The 22,007-nt window shown below is 34.5% G+C and overlaps 1 protein-coding gene across 4 annotated transcripts in view; it reads left to right on the top strand.

The window, feature by feature from the left end:
* The window catches only part of EDEM3 (ER degradation enhancing alpha-mannosidase like protein 3), a 54,469-nt gene that overhangs the window by 24,650 nt on the left and 7,812 nt on the right, over window positions 1-22,007 (top strand). Inside the window, exons 9-20 of one of the 4 annotated variants that reach the window (XM_033092887.1) lie at window positions 2,611-2,708; window positions 4,313-4,438; window positions 4,664-4,747; window positions 6,043-6,126; window positions 6,659-6,783; window positions 10,055-10,220; window positions 10,473-10,627; window positions 11,585-11,738; window positions 13,756-13,947; window positions 15,326-15,491; window positions 18,373-18,558; window positions 19,835-19,882. In XM_033092887.1, coding sequence (XP_032948778.1) covers window positions 2,611-2,708; window positions 4,313-4,438; window positions 4,664-4,747; window positions 6,043-6,126; window positions 6,659-6,783; window positions 10,055-10,220; window positions 10,473-10,627; window positions 11,585-11,738; window positions 13,756-13,947; window positions 15,326-15,491; window positions 18,373-18,558; window positions 19,835-19,882 — 1,584 coding nt within the window. Of the gene's footprint in view, window positions 1-2,610; window positions 2,709-4,312; window positions 4,439-4,663; window positions 4,748-6,042; window positions 6,127-6,658; window positions 6,784-10,054; window positions 10,221-10,472; window positions 10,628-11,581; window positions 11,739-13,755; window positions 13,948-15,325; window positions 15,492-18,372; window positions 18,559-19,834; window positions 19,883-22,007 lie in introns of all 4 variants that reach the window. The other 3 variants (XM_033092886.1, XM_033092889.1, XM_033092888.1) reach the window with 3 other exon arrangements.

Here is a 22,007-nt window from a genome sequence, read left to right as displayed (position 1 = left end):
AACTAATCTGAATACTGGGTTCAGAATTCTGCAATTTCTTTTTCTTTTTTTAATCTGCTTTGGAACTCGTGCAATAATTCATTATAATTAGTTTTAAATCAGTTATAATCTTTGGCTTATGACACTCATCATTGGTCCATGCATGACCCATTTGACTTAGTCATTTTTAATATTCGTAACAAGCACCCACAAGTGGACCATCCATTACAAAAGTAACTTACTTGACAACCTGTTACTTCTGCATATGATCCTTGACTCTCCCTACTTCTGCAGTATATGTGGACATATTTGTACTGTCTGATTATTTCAGTTTGTCCTACCTTTTCTGTTTCTTTTTAATCCTTTTGTTTTTAATTGAACCCTATATTTGCCTTCTAGTAAGACATGAACTTTATTTAGCATACTCTCCTATCCCTTTGATTCCCCCACCCCTGCTCCAAACCTCATCCCCCCGTTTATGTTGATATCATGTAGATATTTAGTTCTTATTCATTATGAACATGTTTTCTCTTTTTTCTTTTGGTCTTATCCCCTCTCTTTTTAAAGATAACAAACTTTATCAAGGTATTGGGTCACTTGTATTTTGTATGTTGCTCACACCATCTCTTAGATTTGTCTCTTATTTAAGTATTTATCCCAAACTGTTTTCAGTAATTTTTAATAGCTTCTGAGGCCTTCAATGCCTAACACTAATTTTACTATGTTTTCATATTTGAGTGACAGTTTGGCTGTATATAATTTTCTGTTTGAGTTCTTTTCTTTCATGTCTTTGAAAATACAACTCTATTGTCTTCTTACGTCCGGTTAAAAATCTGATGTTATACTGATTTTTATGCCCTTGTATATGATCTACTCTTTCTCTCTGAAAGATTAAGACTATCAAAGACAAAGAGAAATTTCTAAAAATGTTGTTATAATTTTAGGTGTAGAATTTTCTTTATCTCCTTTTGGTATTCTGTGGGGGCACTTTCTATTTAAAATCTCCATGTTTTTAATTGCTGAAAAATTGATCTTCATTTTTTAGACATTTTATCCTTTTCATTTTTATTTATGCCCATTTTGAAGTTCCTATTATCTAAATCACTTCTGTTTCTATCCTCCATATGTCTTAACTTTTATGTTTTCTTTTTTTCTTCTAGAAAATTACTACCGTGTTTCCCGGAAAATAAGACTGGGTCTTATATTAATTTTTGCTCCAAAAGATGCATTAGGCCTTATGTTCAGAGGATATCATCCTGAAAAATCATGCGAGGGCTTATTTTCCTGTTAGGTCTTATTTTCGGGGAAACACTACATATAGTCTTCTAGTTTGCTAATCTGTTCTTCAGCTATATCATTACTGCTTTATGTTCCATCTATTATGTTACTTTCACTGTTATATTTTTTTGATTCCATATATTTCTGCTTAATTTAAAACATTTTTTCATATTTTATTTGTTAATCTCTTCCCTATCTCTTTAGTATGTTTATTAGGCTAATATAAAATTTTGGGTTTGCCTGTTCTAATATTTCTTCTTCTGATAAACTCTTATTCTAATATTTTCTCTTTTTAAAAAGTCATGCTTCTTAAGTGTTTTCGACCTATAAGTTCATGTTCCCTTGTCACCTACTTTTTGTGAAAGTCAGATCCCAATTCCTATCAACACAGTGACCTTAGGAATGAGTTCTAAGAAGTTTTTAAAAATACGAATGCCTGGACCCCTAGAGATTCTGATTTAATTGCCCTGGAGTTTTCCCTGGGTATAGGGATTTCTGATATTGTAACTATAATTTAGATTGTAATTCACCAGCCTTAGGAGTTTGGAGGGGAAAAGGTAGGGAAGAGACTGTCCGAAGTTATTTCCCACCTCATTTGTTCAGTTCCTTAATATAGGGCTTCTGTGCCGCCCTGCTTTTATGCCTGAGGACTCCTGGAGCATAGATCTGAGTTGTAGCAGGTGTGGGCGGAGACATTGTGTCTTAAGGAAGTGATAGGAGAGAAGCAAGAGCAAAGGTTCAGTAGTTTCCTTTTTATTTGATGCTTCCACAGCCATGCCTGGCTGCCTTCCGCTCCAGGCCAAAATCTCCCTCTTTTTTCTCCCTCACTCCCTCCCCCTGCCATCAGGTATCTTAGTTTTCTTATGGTTATTTTGTCCCTTTGGTCCTCTATGATGAGCTTGGAGGAAGAAGCCAACAATTGTTGCCATTTTTAGCAATTAGAACAGGCACCTCCAAACAGCAACAGTCTTGTTTTCATACCTATTATAACTTTAAAGATTGAGTTCTCATCAAAAAAATACATAATTGTACTCTCTAGTACTTCCTCTGGAGTTCCTCACCGAGAAAACGAGCTTTAAAAAAATTCTTAAAACTAGTATTTCCTGCTGTTAAATAAGACCTCTGTAACCAATTTTGCAATGTAAGATTTTTTTTTAACTATAAACTATTAGCAAAGGAACTATTATTCATGTAGTAGGGGTAATATTTCTGTAAATGTGTAATTTTTTACTTTAATCAGTTTCATGTTTAGACTGATTTTTCATTCTTACTGCACTAGTACCTTCACTTACACTCTATAAAGAAGTTTTGACTTATTTAATAAAGAATCACATTTATATGTATTTTCCACAGATAGTGGAGTTGGAGCAGGCATTGATTCCTATTATGAATATCTATTGAAAGCCTATGTCTTGCTTGGAGATGACAGTTTTCTGGAAAGATTTAATACAGTAAGTTGATCCAATTTTGTATTAACTTCAGAACCAATTTAATTTGAGTGCCAGATTTTGATAGAAACTCAATTATCTGAGTGACATTCTGTAAAATAGTTATTTCTAAATGTGTAGTAGGGTTTTTTTGGTTAGTATTTTCTGATGATGTTGGAAAGGGACAGGGTAAAAGCTACCTACATTCCAAAAATTAGTTTACAGAGTAGTTTTATTTTCATCTCTCATCAGAAGTTTTCAGTATCTACCGGCAAGTAAGAAAATATATAGATACGAGTTTTACTTAATCTTCTCTTATACAAGGAAGTTAATTTATTGGAATAAAATAGCTTTCTCCTTTGGATTCCTTTTTTTTTTAAATCTTGGAAGTTTGGCCTCGTCCATGATCACACTAAGTATGCGAGGCTTTGGAGACTTGGAAAAAGCAGTGAGTATTCATTTTAGTAGCATTTCTGCAAGTCTTAAGTCTGGATCAGAACCACAGGCAATGTTTTAGGGGCGCAGGGGAGAATTATTGAACCTAGCTACATCACCTTTGTACAATTGAATTGTGATGCAATTTCAATTGAAGGAAACTGAAATTAATACATAAACATAGCAGCTGTGTCCTTGTATTCTTTTTGAAATAGTTTACCATTTTTTTTGCCCATCCATTAGTTCACCCACATTACTATAAGACAGTACAAGGTAGTAAAGTCCTGCCAGGGTTTACATCCTGGTTGTACCACTGGTTTCATGACTTTGGGCAAATAACTTGACGCTATTTGCCTCTGTTCTTCATCCGCAAAATGGGTGTACTAGTACTATTTATAGAGATTTTAAGAGGATTGAATGAGCTAATGTATATGGAGTGATTAGAATAGTTCCTTAACATGTAGCAGGTACTCATTAATAGTTATTAAGTAATAGATGAGTTAGGAAGAAAAACTAGTTAAGAGTCCTAGTAAGTTATCAGTTGGATTATAACAAGATTTTCTTGAGCTGAATGCGGATGGATATTATTTTTGTTGGCTCCTTATCATTCATTGTCTCCAACAGCTCAAACTGTTGTTGTCATAGCAGAGAAATACCTAGAAGAAGAAGATAAAAGAAGGGGAAAAAGAGTTTATAAGAGTGTGAAAGACAGACATAGCAGACCATAACAGTGGCAACAGATTAGATGTATTAGTTTGGGTGGTGGTGAGCAGAATATTATGTTAGCTGAGAAGGGATCAAACTTCCTAGCCACAGAGAAAATGAAACTAATTTTATAATTTAGAAGCCCATAACTGTATTTCAAGAGGACATAAGAGCATCATTGGGCCATGAGAGTGTGTTAGCCATGGGCTAGTCACACAGGATAGCCAGGTTTGGATCTCCTCCCCTCCGAAGGTCCCATATTAACTGTAATCTTTAATATTCTGCATCAGACTTAAATAACCCAGGGTTGTATATGTAATGTATTTTAGAAAGATTTCCATCTAAAATCATTGGAAAATGAACATAGTTCATCAAAAATTACTTTATAAATATATATGTAAATTTAGGATTAATTTCTCCACAGCGCTGTTTAATAAAATACTTTGTTTAATGAAATCCTTTCCTGAATACATACTGTGATCTTTTAGCACTATGATGCCATCATGCGGTACATCAGCCAGCCACCTCTCCTACTCGATGTGCATATCCACAAGCCGATGCTGAATGCGCGCACGTGGATGGATGCTTTGCTTGCCTTTTTTCCAGGTTTGCAGGTAAAAAAAACAAAAGTGAAAAAACACTACCGCTATTTTCCTAATATTAAAATAAAATGGTTATAATTAAGTGCATTTGTGATCTCTAAAATTTCATTACCAAAACAGAGTCACATTTCAGAATTGTGGTTATCTACATTTTACTGTTTATATAACGATTGCAGATAAAAAAAAATCAGCTTATATTTTATTTTAGGTAATTTTGTTGTTGTTTTTGACTTCTAGGTCTTAAAGGGGGATATTAGGCCTGCTATTGAAACTCATGAAATGTTGTATCAGGTGATTAAAAAACACAATTTTCTACCAGAGGTAAGCAAACAATCTTTGGAATTCTAATGTACGTATACTGTAAATTGCTGATTTAGAGATAGAAATGTTACCTTCAAGGTTGTTTTGTTCTTTATTTACTTTTTCCTGGTTAAATCGTTTACTTAATTTTTTGGTTTATGTAGTATTGTATATGTTTTTTCTTTCATGTATTCAGAGAAATCCATGATAATGATGACATTTATTTTATGTAAAAAAAAGTCCCAAATTAGTATTTCTCAACCTTTCTAATCCATGACATTCCATATTGCTTTATTCTAACTTTTACATGTACCTACCAGCTAGGGAGACCTTTTTACTTTTTGTTTTCTAAAGTTTATTTTATGAAAGAGTATATTCAATGTATATACTCTTGCTGATCACACATGCTCTCTGGAAATTTGGGGAATGCCTCAGGCAGACTGAGAATTAGTCTCCTAGTTTTTGTACATTATATCAAAAACAATATTCTTGCTAGCTTTTTATGGAAAGATTTTAATAGCATACCTTTGGCTTTCCAGAAATGTACCATTAACATTTTCCTAATTCATATATGGCCTTGTTCTGTCCCTACTTATTCACTACTCTCTGTGAGATATCTAAGTATTCCCCCAACTTAGAATGTTTCCTAAAGTGTTTGTTTTAGAAAGTATAGTTTTATTAGTCTTCAGGTGCATAGGACTGTGCATTGTAGAAAGTTCGTATTCACTCAGAGTAAATTGAGGTTCAGGTGAATACATCTTATCACAAATGGAGTTTTATTTAATTCCCATAAAAGCTTTTTTATTTTAATTAAAATGACAGTTGGCTGCGTTATTGAATATATTTCAAATGTGACTAGTTTTATTTTTAAATAATGCCTGCCTCATTCCACAGAGGATTTCAGGTTGTTATAACAAATTTTTTTAAAAAACACACTAAAATAGACTTATCAGAACTTAGGGACTTAATAATTAGAGGAAAAAAACATGGAGATAGGGAAAAAGAAGAAAACACAATTATGTAGAACTATCAGGACCCATACTCAGTTTCATAGTTTCTTCCTAAGCTTCCTAATAGCCAAAATGATAAATTAAAAAAATAATTCCATTTAATTGATAAAAATAGGAGCCTTAGCAAAAATGAATAGTGATGTCAAGCAATGAAAATTTTCGTTTTATAGATGAAAATTGTTATTGATATTTTAATTATTTTTGCTGTTTTATGATCCAATTTATATAACACTATATATTCTAGAACTACTTGTTTATTTTTTTTAATCACATTTTTATGCCTATTTGAATGTTTTTTTTGTCCAGGCATTTACCACAGATTTCAGGGTACATTGGGCTCAACATCCTTTAAGGCCAGAATTTGCAGAAAGTACCTACTTCTTATATAAAGTAAGCTAATTTACCATTCTTTTTGCTGTTTAGCCCCCATTCTCTGTTGGATATCTACCTTAAAATAGTAATTGTGTTTTCAGTGTCCTTGTTTAATGTTATAATAGTTTGGCATATCACAGTTCTTATTAATCTAGTCCATAAAGTAATTGAAAAATGCCAGAATTCATACCTAAGTTTTATGGCTTTTCAAAATATTTATGAAAACATTTCTTTAAGGAGAAATTTTATATTCTAGAGCTGCTTTCAAAGCATGTTTCTTGCCTTCCTTCAATCAGGCTACCTTTTTGGCATTAGAAATTTAATCTGAAGGCTAAGATATTCAATTGGATGGCTTTCTAATTGTGTGTTTAAGTAATTCCATAAAGCAGATCCATGGCTTATTTTCAGAGCTAGGTTCTATATAATTTGTGGTGCCTGTTACAGTGCCTGGCACCTAGTAGCTGCTCAATAAATATTTGATAAATGAATAGGCATATGGTGATATGTGTTTTTATATATATATATATATATACATTCTCCTTTTTAATAGGCTACAGGAGACCCTTACTACCTTGAAGTAGGGAAAACACTTATTGAAAATTTAAATAAATATGCTAGAGTGCCTTGCGGATTTGCTGCCATGAAGGATGTTCGTACTGGAAGTCACGAGGACAGGTAAACGATTCCTAATCCCTTTACTCAGGGGAACAATTAAACAACCCAAAATGTGACTATGAGTTCGGATTCACATACACTTAATGCTTTTTTTACAAAGGGTATTTGAAAATGCAAACTTAGTTCATTGTGTTTATTTTTAAAACTCTCTTTAATAGGTTCGTTTTAAATTGTTTGAAGTGTGTATTTTTATCATAGTGTCTGGCACATAGTAGGTTCTCAGATGATTTTTAAATAAATGAATGAATGATTGTTCAATATCAGAACTTTGATATGAGAAGTATTAGGAATGTTGAGGGTTTTTTTTCTTTGTTAATAGTTTTTTTTGTATTATGTAAAATGTTAGAAATTATCAAGATGATGATGAGTAATCTGGATTATAATTTGTGTCCAGTCAAGAATTCCTCAAAGACGATATTGTGGTTAATGTGTGTATTCTTATTCTGTTGCTACTTTGGAGGGCTGGGGAAGACCGATGGCAGTTTCTGTTTCTTTGGATACGCGATAGATGTACATGGCACGAATACTCACGATATAAAAAGCCCTCTTTGGTTAATGCGATATTCACTAACATTCACTAGCATTCCACTTCTTCTGAGCTCACTTATCTGTGATTATTTTAATTGTCCAGAACATAGCAAGAAACCTCTAAATAAACACTAAAGCTTTGTTTGTTTATTTCGTTAGCAAATGTTCATTCCATAAATATTTACCAAGGCATCTTATGTTCCAGAGTTATGCTGGTTTTGGGGGATTAAAGATATAAAAACATGTCTTTTCTATCATTGACTTGCTGAGGACAGGCAGATAAACAGGTTTTAAAACATTGTGTGTTTTTAAAGGGCCAGGAAATGCCAATTGGGATGTGATAGTCACTGAAAGGTTTCTGGAGGATCCTGTGTCCTGAAGGATGAGCAAGAACTAGAAAGAACAAAGTGGTAAAAGGAGTTTCAGGCAGAAGAACTAGAGGCACTCGTCTTCTCAGAGTTATCCCTTAGTCCTTCTCTCAGTATTTAGATAATAGCTTATTAGACTTGAAACTTTCTTCCCTGATCACAGCTGATGAGAAATGAGTAGGTTTCTGAAAACAGGCACAGAGATAACAGCCAGTAATGAAAGCAGATAGCCTGTGTATTTATCTGTAACCTTTATTGACTGCTTCTCACATTCTAAGCACTCTTCTAATTAAGCACTTTCAGTGTTTAACTCATTTAATCTTTACAACAATCTTGTGAAATGTAACTTCTATTATAGTCTTCATTTTATAGAGAAACCAAGGCACAGAAAGGTTAGGGAACTTGCCCACGGTGACATAATTAGTAAGGCTAAGTCAGAATTCTAATCAAGGCAGATTGGCTTTTGACCACAATGCTATACTGGCAACTCATTCAAGGTACAGTAATTAATCACTCACTGTATGCCAGGCACTCACTACACTTAGCTGTGAGGATGGAAAGGTAAATTAGAATCACTGTAGTCAGTGAAGAAAATTAGTGTGTAAGCAAATACTCACCAGCCATGTGATATATGCTGTAGTGGCAAGAAGGGGAGGAATTATAGAGGAAGACGTGATTTACTCTGTTTAGAGTCCCAGTTTTCTAAATTTAACATCTTTTCCCCTCACTGAATATTCTTCATATGATGTTCTTTCTGGACCTCTTACCGCTGTCTTTGCCCCATTCTAATTGTATGCTAGTATATAGAATGTCTCCTAAAATATCGTGTCCAGATTAGCCAACTCAAAATGTGCCTGGCACAGCGGCCCTGTTACCGTCTAGATTCAGGCAGAGATCGCTCACTTGCTGTGGGGCCGATGGGCTCGTACTCTAGCCAGGTGAGGATCTCTGCTTCTCCGACTCAGCCGTGGCAGCGCTGTGCCTCTCAGTTGCATTTACCCAACAGAAGGCTGAGAACCAACCTTCATCGTACTGTTATTAGATGTGCTTCAGATTTTTTAGCAGCTTTATTATGTTCAACTCACAGTGAACTTGTGGCCAGTTGACCTCAGATACTTAACTATGGCCTGGTGACAAATGGGTGTGCTCCACCCTGCTCTTGAGCAACTGATTTTTACGCTTTCAGTGTAAACTTTATACTTAGTGTAGAACTTTATACTTACCCCAAAATAAAACATTTGTGTGTAGGAAAAATAATGACAGCTCTGTTTTTGAGTTCACGTGTATGCCAGGTGCTATGCTAAATAATTGACACTTGGTATCTCAATTAGTTTTTACACCAAGTTAGGCATGTAATTGTTATGTCTTTACACAAGAATAAATTGAAGCTCACACTCCTTGTACAGTATCCCCATGGTCACATAGTATCCCCCGCTAGTCAGCGGAAGGTCTTTTCTATTTCCAAAGCCCATGTGCTTTACCACTATGTTCTATTAGCTCTCCAGTTCATTTTTCAGTAATGCTGTTTCAACTTACATTCAATTTAGTAAATGCTTATTGAGTGCCTACTGTGTGCCAGGAATTGGGCGTGGCCAGAGGTATGAAACTGTGCAACCCATCCAGTAAATTACAAGTTACTTATTACTGCCAAAAACTGGAATACTTTGGGAGATAATAATTTAATTTTGTTACTATTACTCCATCTAACAGCTCTGCTCTTTTTCTGCCATTTTTAATTAAAGCTTTTTAAAAAATGTTTACTGAAACATTATAACATTAAATCATTTGTAAAGTCGCATACATTTTTATCCCCTTCATTTCTCCATATTCCCTTCTTGATAGGTATTTAAATATTTACAAAGTTATCGTTGTCCATCTGATTTTATGTCATACTTTTTTCATGCAACTTTTTGTAAATGATTTCCTTTACCTTGAAAGCCTTCTTACTCATCACTTAAATGGCCACATAATAAATGCCATCAAAATTGCATTACTTCATCCAGTTCAGTTAACATTAATCGAAGATTATATGGTTCTCAGTACTAAAATTTATCTGCATTACATCCCTGCTGTTGATTCTCTATATAAGAAATGGAAAACTCTCCCTCATTGGAAGACCAATAGGAAAATCTTGTCTGCAGTACTGATAAGATTTAGTGTACCTGTGTGGTAGGCAGCCCCTCTGGTCTTTTTCATTTCTTTGGAAAATATTTGGAGTCAAGGCTGTTAACCACCGGGGGATAGATATAGACTATAGTTCTGTGGACGTCTAAATTAAAGTCGATAGGTCTATTGACCTTGACTCTGTGGCTTTCAGATAGTTGGCATTTGGACTTTTTTATGTTCTTAGATTTATTTGTGACCTTTTATTTTAGAATGGATTCCTTCTTCTTGGCTGAAATGTTTAAATATCTTTACCTGTTATTTGCGGATAAAGAAGACATTATTTTTGACATAGAAGATTACATCTTCACAACCGAAGCTCACCTGTTACCTCTTTGGCTCTCTACTACAAATCAAAGCGTCTCTAGGAAGAACACAGTAGGTTATGTTTTTGAATGAAATATCTTACTCTCTTTTTTAATTCTCTGTGTTTGTTTTACTTTTCCAGGTGAAAAGTAATCCATGACTAGAATTCCATAAATGTAGTGTGGTAGCAGGAAAAGTACACTTGATGTTTTCTTTTAATGCATTCTATATACACTTACATTTTATTTAATGTTTTCTTTGAGCAAACTATAATGTTAAGTAAAATAATTGTTTTTATTCACATGACATTCTTTTATATTGTAGACTTCAGAATACACAGAACTGGATGACAGTAATTTTGATTGGACTTGTCCAAATACTCAGATTCTCTTCCCTAATGACCCATTGTATGCGCAGAGCATTCGTGAACCCTTGAAAAATGTGGTGGATAAGAGCTGTCCTAGAGGGATTATCAGAGTGTAAGATGTCTTATTTTATATTTGTTAATATCGAAGTAATATTATATCAAAGTTAATATTAGTAAATGACAGAGACCGTAAGGAGCATAACAGTCAAGAAGACATTCACTTAAGACCAAAATTACTGACATATATAGTTATCACTGATTGAAATAAAAATTATTAGTAAAGTTAGATAGCAAAGTTTATTTTGCAATAGTGTCTTTTTCATTATGGACATTTTCTATTTGTCTTTTGTTTAATAAGCTAAGTAATAATAGTGAGTGAGAGGACAGCATATAATAGTTTTCAACTTGTGTAGCTTATTTTTATACAGAATAGTTTCATCAAATGCTTCCACATGTCTTGCCATATGTAGGAAATATTTTTTCTCAGACCTATAGTTTCTGTGTAGTACAAACATAGTTTCTCTTTTGTTTGATTTTTATTTTTTGACGAAGTACTTAGTCTTCGTTGTTAAATAAAATTTTTGCATTAATGAATTCATGTCTTCCAAATAGTTACATTAGAAAGGCCACTACTAGAAAATAAAAATAATTTTATTTCAAAACAATTTTCAAAAACAATTTTAAGTTAATGTTACCATTCACTGATATAACTATTGTTTTACTTTTAAAATACTGGGAGAAAACCCTGTTTTTTGAGAAAGAAAACAGTAATAACAGATTCCAAAACCAAGCAACCTATTCTGTTCTTTCAAATGGTTATAATTCTGCTGTAATGGTACCTTCTATATAATATACATGCTTTTATAACTGTAAAATATATTTGAAAGCTATACCACTTATTAATAACCTAAGTTTCCTGTAGGCAAATACTTGTTTCCAGTTATTCCATTTTCACTAGTTCTAAAACTAGCAATTTTGCAAATATCTATCATTATTTTTATTTGCTTTATGTTTTTCCCCAGTTCAGATTTGTAGTTTTTTAAGCCTTGCCTATAATTACTTTTAGCAGAGAGGAGAGTTTCAGGAGTGGAGCTAAACCCCCTCTGAGAGCCAGAGATTTCATGGCCACTAACCCTGAGCATTTAGAAATCTTGAAGAAGATGGGGGTGAGTTTGATTCACCTCAAAGATGGGAGAGTCCAGTTGGTTCAACATGCAATCCAAGTAAGACATTGCTGTACTCATTAGATACCACCTCTACCCTTTTTGGTCTCATTAGCTTTAGTAAGATAATGGCATTTGGCTTTTAAGAAACTTTGCATGGTTTAAAGTTAGAGAATCAGAATTTTAGGGCTTGGAAATATCTTGTAAAGCCATCTAATGCAACCTCTTTATAATATAAAGTAATGAAATCACAAATAGGTTAGGTTGGATGATTTGCTTAAGGTATAATAAAGTCAAATGTAAGACTCAGATCTTAGTTTTTTGTTTCTCAATCAGTTGTCTTTCTACTATTTTTATTTAGAGCCTAATCTTAAAAGCTGATAATTAGTTTTAATATTTCTATCTCTATATTTTACGTTATTTTAGAGCTATAGAATCCAAGTATTTTATTCTCTATAGAAATCAAAATTTGCACTTATTTGTCTATGCCTAGGAAAGATAACATGCCTCTTGGGGAAATTTTTATTAATTTTTGCTTTAAAAAGTTTTCATAACGTGAGGTCTTTACATTATTCACCTTAGTAATACATTAAGTCTGAGAAGACTACGTAGTTTGCTAAATAATTTCACCCTAGAACCGTAATCGGTATCCCCAAATCTCAAATGGAACCTTCACACAACCTCACCTTCCCCTCAGATTTCTGTCTCATCTCTGTCCTTGCCATATCCGTCCTTACGCAAAGAGTATTCGACGTGCTTTCTTACGTTTCAATTGCCCTCACTCCTCAGTAGTGGGAGTGGCATCTGCAATGACTTTGCTTTCACTTAGGCCACCAATGACATAATTACCATCCGGTGGCCTCTTACTCCTTATATGATCAAACTTTTCTGTAACGGGTTGACTGACCCTTTTAAAAACATACTGCTTTTTTGGCTTCCAGGGCATTCCAGCAGCATGTATTTTCCCGCCTGTCTGTTCATTGCTTTGTAAATGCCTTTGTAGTTCTCCTTTCTTGGCACAAACCCTCAATGTAGGCACTGCCAAAGAATCTGATCTTTCTCTTGTCTCACTATCCTCTTCTTCAGCAGTCTCATCTGTTTCTACAAGCAGCTGTCATCTTGGGACACCTGATTTCTTAGAGATGCATGTGTAACCCTGATTCCTAACTTGACTCTTAAACCCAACTTTGATCTATCTGTCATACGTTTCTGCATCTCAGTCTCAAGTCTGTCCAAACCTGAATTATCTCTTCCTGCCCCCACCTCTGTGCCTCTTTCCTTCTTTTTGTTCCCCCTTTCAGTAAACCCTGTTGTTCTGTAAGTCACCAAAACTAGAAATCTTAGGATAGGCTTGAATATCTGTCTCATAACTCCTTTCTGTCCTCCTCTACCTTCTAACTCTTATCAAGTCCCCTTGACTTTTCCTGTAAAGTGTCAGGAATCCATCTTTTTTCTACTAGTCAGTCAGGCATTCTTCAGCTTTTCCTCTGTTAAGACTCAATTCAGATGTCATTCTAAATATTTCCCAGACCCACCCTGGCAAAATTGGTCATTCCCCTGTCCACTTTCCCACTTGAAAAATTTTACTTATAGCTAGTTTTACATGTCTCTTTCCTTTAGATACAAACTATAAAAGTAAAAGACTATCTCCTCAGTGCCTAGTCAAGTGCTGGGATATAATACGTGCCTAATAAATATGTTTTGAACTTAATCTGGTTGTTGGTTCATAATTTCAAAAAAGGGAAGTACGGATCAGATATGAGGTTTTTTCTTAAAAGGGGAGACAGTGGAGAAAACAAGCAAAGACTATTTGATCATTGGGTGGCGGTCAAATTATCAATTTGTATCAGGAATGGTTTGTAGAACAATGAAAGAGATATTGATAAGAATTGTAATTTTCAGAAAATATTTCCAGAAGTAATATTTTTTAGAACAAATCAGGCCATAAATGTTTGGTAGGGACCAAAACTGAATGAAGAAAATTTAGAGTAAAAGACTAGAGTGCAGTAGTATTTAAGAAATGAAAAAGTTGAATGTTGCCAGAAAAGAAGGATAAAATGATCTGTTTATTTCCTAGGCTGCTAGTTCAATTGACGCTGAAGATGGGTTGAGGTTCATGCAGGAGATGATTGAATTGTCGAGTCAGCAACAAAAAGAACAGCAGCTCCCTCCACGAGCTGTACAGATTGTGTCCCACCCGTTTTTTGGCAGGGTCGTACTGACAGCTGGGCCAGCTCAGTTTGGGCTAGATCTGTCTAAGCATAAAGAGGTGAGTACACTTATAATATACTTATGGAAATTGAATTACAAATACTGGTTAAGTATTGTCTAATTTCTAAGTCTCTGCTAATTTAGTAGTTTTAATTTTATTTTTAAAAACCTAAATATTCAGTGTTCCAGAATAAAATAAAGTTAAAAGCATGTCTTGAAAATTTTGAGTCATAATTAATATATATATATATGTATATGTATGTGTATATATATGTATGTGTATATATATGCTTACAGAATTTTACTTAAAATATTGTTCAGGTACTGTCCAATTCTTGGTCTGTTCTCTAATTTAGTATGTTTAATTTATCTAAAAATAGTTTTCAGAATTTTTAAGAACTACTAGAACCTTTCTTTGAACAAGAATCTAACTCAGAGGTTTAATGTAGAGAAGAACTAAAAGCAGAGGTGCTCAGGTGGCTGTGGAGAGTATCAGATGCTGAGGGTCCACTGAGCAAGCTCCGAAGACCACTAAGTTAGTTCATTGTCTTCGTTTTAATACAGGAAACAAAGAGCTACATAGCTGAACGGTTCACAAGTTCATCTAAATTATTGGTTGCAGAGCTGGGACCAGAACCCAAGTATCCTGATAATTAGAAGGCAAAGCTCTTTGAACTCTATTACCCCTAATTTAGACGTTTTCTAGTGTGTATTATAAAGCTATGTCAGTCTATAGATTGATTCATCCATTCAGCAACTCTTTATTGAGTCCCTGCTATGTTCTAGGCACTGTTTTAGGTGTTTGTTGTATGTCAAGTTTACAAAACCCATGAAGATCCACACCCTCATGAAGTTTACATTCTAGAGGAATATTAAAAAAATCTTTACACTAAATCTTTCAAATCAATTCTCTGGTGGATTTAATTTTTCTAGGAAGAAGAACTACTTGCAGATTCATGTAGACTAAACTTAGTTTTTCCACTCTTTCAAAAGCGTTTCTGGTTACCAATGATGGTTTTAAAATGGTTCCCAGCTGTTGTAAGTGTGGGTGTGGGTGTGTAGTGAATCTGCCTTTCCAACTTCACCTCTTACTACCATTGTGTCTTTGAGCAAGTTATGTAACCTGAGTCCCAGTTTCCCCCTCCGTAAAATGGAAATATTATCTGTATTGTTTCATTCAGGGTCATTATAAAGATCAGGTTTAGTAATTTACATAAAAATATTTCATAAACTGCAAAGTACGATAGAAATGTTGGTTGTGTACTGTGATATGCAAAATGTTCAAAACAAAAGTTTATGCTAAATATATATGGGATATGTTGTCATTAGCAAAGAAATGAGGTCTACCTAAAGCTCCAGGTACTGAATTTTACTTAATGACTAGATAGTGATTTGAGAAGATAAAAGAATATTTAAGTTACTTTTATTTCTGACAGACAAGAGGATTTGTTGCAAGCAGTAGACCATACAATGGTTGTTCAGAGCTTACCAACCCCGAGGCAGTGATGGGAAAAATTGCTTTGATACAAAGAGGACAGTGCATGTTTGCAGAAAAGGCACGCAACATCCAGAATGCTGGAGCCATCGGGGGCATTGTCATCGGTAAGGCATTCTCCACCTCGTTCTGTTGACTCAGAGGAGATAATTTTTAGGATTTTTTCCTTTTATTTTCTGAAATTGTAGCAAAGAGTGTGGTATTTTTTTCTTCACTAGATGGCATAATGGACAGGTAATCTAATGACTCTTAATTTCTATGTATCTCCTGTCTTTTTTGAAAGGCTAGATTTGGGTTTCTGTATATTAATGCCAGTAAAAGTTCTTGGGTCAGGTGTGAAGGTGGGGTAAGGGTGAGTGGTAAAAACACCCAACATTATGGATAAGACAATGTTTTCGTAAAATCCAAAGCCTTGCTAAGGGCAAGAATTACATCCTGCCACCTGCAGTGGGAGCCATTGAAAATATCCATTCTGCCACAAAGCTGCAGGTTTTGGAGTCAGACACAGGAAAGAGGGTTCCTGGCTCTGCCACAAAAGTGTGGTGTAAACTTGGCCCAGCTTCACTTTCTTTATCTGTTTATTCAGTAGAATAGTTTTTGAGCTCCAGTGAAAATGTTAATATCTTTTAGATGGTTAGAAAGTTTGAAGCTAATATATGTAAAATTTCTTAGCTGACATATCATAGGTATAAGTACTAGTTGCTAGCAAATATTTTCTCTTTAGGTCTTTCCCCCCGAAATTATGAACTTCAAATCATTTCCCCCAGGTATTTTAAGCTGTGTATTTTGCTTTTGTGTTTTTCATAGAAAAACAGGCCATAACTATCAAGAAAAAGAATAAGCTTTTCTATGCTTTAAGTAAATAGGCGTTTACGTTCAAAAAGAACTGGGAATGCTGAGGTCACATCCTAGTTGTGAAGTTAGTTCTTCTGCATAATTTCTCTCACAGGGGAAATCCATTTTGAATTTTTTATTTCTAATTTAGGATAGATTTCCTTTTTGAATTCAGGGTAAATAAAAGTTAAGACATTTAAAATACTATAATTTACTTCAGTGAAAAATTACTATTCCTTTAGCTTATCTCCCATATGGGCACTCCAGTGTTGATTTAATGAATGCATAAATTTCATTAGTTAAGTAAGTATCAGGAAAATTTCTGCTTAATAACTTAAATGAGTTATTGGCCTGCAGACCAAGTCCAGCTCACTGCCTGGTTTTGTAAAAGTTTATTGTAACACAGCCTTGCCACCGTGTTTACGTATTATCTGTCACTGCTTTCAAGCTACAAGGGTGAAGTTGAGGGATTTCAGCAGAGAATTGGAAAGCCCAAAATATTCACTATCTGGCCAATTACAGGAAAGTATGCTAATGCCTGACTTAAGTCATTTCTCTATCCTTGGCTATTTTGCATCCTGAGATTATTTTTATTAAAAAATTTAATAGCTTAATATCAGTATCATTTTGAACATGTCTTACTAAGACTTTAAAAATATAAAATATTAAAAATAAAGTCTGGAACATATGTGGAATATTTTAGAGTTTCCCTAATTTTTGGTGAAGTCTAATGCTCTTAGTATTCTATATTCTGCAAGGCTTGTCAAGTCACATGTTTTCTATTTGTTACAGAATCCTATACTGAATTCTGTGGGTAAATAAATTAAGAGGCAATGATCCTTATTCTCAGAAAATTCAATTTTTAAGGGGAATCTTTCTTGTGTTGTAACTTCTTCCCCCTAAGTTATTTCATATCTGATGAGGCATTTTGTTTGATTTTAATTGTATATAATTGAGCAAATTGGGACTTAGTTGTTTTTTATTGCAAGTACTAGAAGACAAATTATCTTAGAAATCATTTGGCTTCAAAAGACAATTTATGTAAGCTGGTTTAAGAAGGCAAGTTTGTGTACTACATGGCAATGGAATTATTTTCATTGAACCTAAGAGTAAGAAATACAACTGAGCATTCTAAGGAAGTAGAAGTGGGAACTAAGAGTCATCAGGAACCATGATAGCTAGTGTTTTTCACATCTCTGTGTCTACCTCTGGAACCTCCTGGAGATACAGAGAACAGAACTCTGCATGTCTCTGCAGTTGTGCTTCATTCTCCAGCTTCCTGCCAGCCTGCTCCCTCTTTGCTCATCAGTTCCAAAATGGCCATTCCCACTGCTACCTGAAATAGTCTTTCTGTGTGCAACTTCCAGGTCCCCCAGAGAGACTGGGGGTCAGGTAGTCCTCTTTTGTCTAGTCAGTTACGCCAAGGGGGTGAGTCCTACGTGGTATTCTCTACTTAGCAGGGCCTATCGGAGCAAGCTCTCTGAGAAGGGACAGGCAGATTCTCCAGGGAGACTGGCATGTGAGACTAGGGGTGGACGTAATTGGGGTCGCCAATAAAACTGTAGTTATTAACCAGTATAAAATAGCAATAGTGCTTCATTCACCTTATAGAGGAAAAACCACTGTAGTCATAACTATTCTTTGTGAATAGTATATAAAACAGAACTATCAGTTTGTAGTTTTGTAAGAGAATATAATGCCATTAGAGGAAGTCTTAAACAATAAAATTTCATTCATAGTTCTCTTTATCATCCAAGTCTGAATTTTTTCCATTTCTAGGCTTTTTCATAGCACATGAAATTTTTAGTCACAATCATAGAATTTTCTCTTCTATTTCTTCATGTAATAATATTTTGTTTTTTCTGTGTGTTTCATCAGGTAGTACATTATAATCATAATAGTTTACGGTTGTTCACAATTATAAATATTACTCCCGTAAACCGCTTTGGACATAGATCATTTTGCTTCTTTTGAATTATTTCCTCAGGGTAAATTTCTAGGAGTGGAATCAGTGGGCCCAAAAAGTATCTTTGTTCTTATGGTTCTTTATGCATAAAATTAATGCTGCCACAGGTAAAAAACAGTAAAGATGGGTAGGTAGACCTTCTTAAAAGACGCCTGTTTTTATGTTTCCCCTATTCATTTTCCGGCCAGATGACAATGAGGGGAGCAGCAGTGATACTGCCCCTCTGTTCCAGATGGCAGGTGATGGGAAGGACACAGATGACATCAAGATCCCAATGCTTTTCTTATTCAGCAAAGAAGGAAGTATCATACTGGATGCTATCCGGGAATATGAGGAGGTAGAAGTGCTCCTTTCTGACAAAGCGAAAGATCGAGGTAAGGGTAAAAATCATCTGGTTTTTTTATGCAGGTTAGCATTCATTTTGCTAGTTTGATAACAAAAGTGATTTATAAAAAAACTGATGTTTGGTTTACTGGTAAAATCAGTAGAATTTTTAGAAGATGGTTTCAAAATAGACTTTTCGTTTGGAAATAAGAGCAGCGAAACATTTATTTGGCTGTGCCGAGTTAAGATGGTTTTAGAATTACATTTCAATGTGTAAGTTATGATTTTTGCTATAATTCTGCCCAGTGATAAAAATGCAAGAGATTACATCTAGAGAGTCATTTTAACATCCACAAATGTTCACCATTCAGTTTCACTGAATCTGCGTCTTACATTTCTTTCTTAAGGAGTAAAATGAGATGGTATAGAATGGTATTTGTGTACAACGTAATAGTAGTTGGGTTTCACCAGGCCACCTGTAATCAAGTGATCACTGTCATGAAGGCAATAGAAACCTAGCAGCTTCTCTCCACTAAGATCTATTTATAAGTTAACAAGAGTTGCAAATGGCTGGTGTCTGAAGAACAAGGTAGCATGCCTTATTAATTCATGAGAGTGTAGTGTATAGTTCTCTCTAGGCCAAAATGTTTGTTAGTAATTTGGAAGCACTTTGAAACCCCAATTACTGTATAAATGCAAGGTCTTACTAGTATTCTTTTATAATTTCACACCCAGGAAGAGGGGAGGAAAGAGGGAAAGTGAACCATCAGACATAGGCTGTGATCTCACTTACGGTAACGATCTTTCTTATCCCCTGGAGACACCTAGAGAGCTATACTCCTCCCATCCTTCTTAAATGGATCAAGTTGTATAATTTGTATAGGGTTGTTGAATCCCCTGGGACGTTTGTTTGACAGCTATGTAGGAAACTGACTCAATTCACTATAACTTCCAAATGGAGCAGTAAAAAAAAAAAGTTTAGCAATTATCTAGTGCTAGCCAGATCAGTATTTTGTCTTGTCTTCTTGTATTGCGTTTTTCTTATTTGAGGTTCTTTCTCACATGTCAGCTATTTAAGAGCAATGAGGTGAGTAGGTTATATGTATGAAAGGATGTTATAGATGGAAACAGAATAAAAAGGATTTCTAGTCCTCTTTAATCCTCCTATGGACCTGACGTTTCTTCTGAGCCCTTTTTCTAAACTCAGATCTTCTTTCCTTCATATATGCATTTAGGCACATCAAATGCAGGCAAATTATTATTCCATGTAACTCGTTAATGCCTTTGCTTTTTCCCCCCTATTTTGTGCTACCATTGGAATTTCAGCAGCAATATTAAAAGGTAAAATGATTCCAAGCTACATTATTAATAGTAGTAAGTATCTTGCATAATACATAAATTATATGTATGTGTGTATACATATACACATACATAACACATACGCACACATGTGTACACATGTATATAATTTTTTTCAGTGGATACCACAATAATATCTGATTTAATGTAATTAGATTATTTTCATGTCTAGTCAGCTGTCCCATAATAATTCTTTATTGATCCTGTCATAACAAATCCTATAAATTAAATATCCCATATATTATAATATGAATTCACTAGTCTGTGTCCATGCAAGTCACTAACAGACATTATTGTTTTGGCATGTATTACTTTTGGTCACTTTTTATTTGAATACAATGTAAAATATTTATAATACTGACTTGTTTTAAAAACTCATGTTTGTATGGGGTTAGATCTGTGAAATTATGTTAAAGCACGCCATCCCAGAGATAGGATATAAGAAAAGATAAATTATAGCACTACAAAAAAATTACGTAAACGTTATTCCCTTAAGAATCTTGCAGTAAAGGGGCCTTATTTAAACTATGTACATTTTAAAATTTGCATAGTCTATAAATTTATTGAACTGATTCTGTTACAGAGTGATCTTTTGACAAAAAGTTTTTTAAAAACTCCCGTTTTTGTGTAGTTCTTTCAAGAACTGTACAGCTTTATTAACTAAATCAGCAACAAGTTATAATTAATATTTATCAATGTAACAAAAATAAATGATAATGGTTTTATTAAATCAGCTGTTTTATTCACTTAAGAAAATATCCTAAGAAGTTAATGGTAATGGTTATCATTAATTTATCTTGTGCCCTTACTGCATTCATTCGTGTTTCTCTTCTGCATCAGAATCAGTTGATGTACTTGTTAAAAGTGTAGATTCCTGAGTCCTACTACAGAATCTTGAATCAGACTCTAAAGGTGAGGGAATCAATATGAAATTTTAAACAAGCATCTCAGGTTATTGTACTCAGCTACGCTTTGAGGAACACTGAAAAAGACCAAGAAGGCACCCCTTTTTTTATCTCCCACCTACCATGTTTCCCTGAAAATAAGACCTAACCGGGAAAATAGGCCCTAGCATGATTTTTCAGGATGACTTCCCTAAACATAAGCCCTAATGCGTCTTTTAGAGCAAAAATTAATATGAGACCTGGTCTTATTTTTGGGAAACACGGTATGTATCTGGACATACTGTACCAGCAGGGTACTAGGATTATGTAAGTACACCAAATAATAGCATCATTAAAATCTAAGCATGCCAGTGTCCACCAGATTGCCCTTTCTAAAATGTCATTCCATAAATACATATTTCCCTTATAAAATCACATGGTTTTGCTTGAGCAGTTCTTCCCACATGTTAGTACAGAACACGGACACCCCAAAACAAGCCCCCACTGCCACCTTCTTATTCTGATAAGTCACCGTCATTAATATAGAAATACCAGCAGTAGTCCTATCTGCTAGCAAAAGTGTTCAGGTATCTTATTACAATAGCCCCTCCTTTATCTGAAATTTCACTTTCCACAGTTTCAGTCACCCATGGTCAAGCACGGTCCAAAAATATTAAATGGAAAATTCCAGAAATAATTCGTGTTTTAAATTGCATGCCTTTCTGAATGTGAATTATCCGGCATATCCACACTATGTACACTACTGCCCATTAGTCACTTAGTACATAGCCAGATCAGTTACCAGGTATTTTGAGAGAGAGAGACCACATTCACATAAGTTTTATTACAGTATATTGTTATAATTGTTCTGTTATTAGTTATTGTTGTTAATATCTTACTGTGCCTAATTTATAAATTAAACTTTATCATAGGTCTGTATGTTTGGGAACAACATGGTGTATGTATATATATACAGGGTTCAGTACTATCTGCGGTTTCAGGCATCCACTAGGGGTCTTGGAACACATCCCCACAGATAGGGGGGACTACTGTACACATTCTTCTTCAAAAGTACCGTATTTCCCTGAAAATAAGACCTCGCTGGACAATCAGCTGTAATGTGTCTTTTGGAGCAAAAATTAATATAAAACCTGGTCTATTTTGCTATAAGACTGGGTCTTATATAATATCATATATGATATGTAATATATAATAATATAATATATCATATATAACAGATATATGATATATTGTAT

This window comes from Rhinolophus ferrumequinum, chromosome 22 (assembly GCF_004115265.2).
Source record: "Rhinolophus ferrumequinum isolate MPI-CBG mRhiFer1 chromosome 22, mRhiFer1_v1.p, whole genome shotgun sequence".
Lineage (NCBI taxonomy): Eukaryota > Metazoa > Chordata > Mammalia > Chiroptera > Rhinolophidae > Rhinolophus > Rhinolophus ferrumequinum.
The sequence above is the reverse complement of the archived record's forward strand: the minus strand, read 5'-3'. Positions and strand labels throughout refer to the sequence as shown.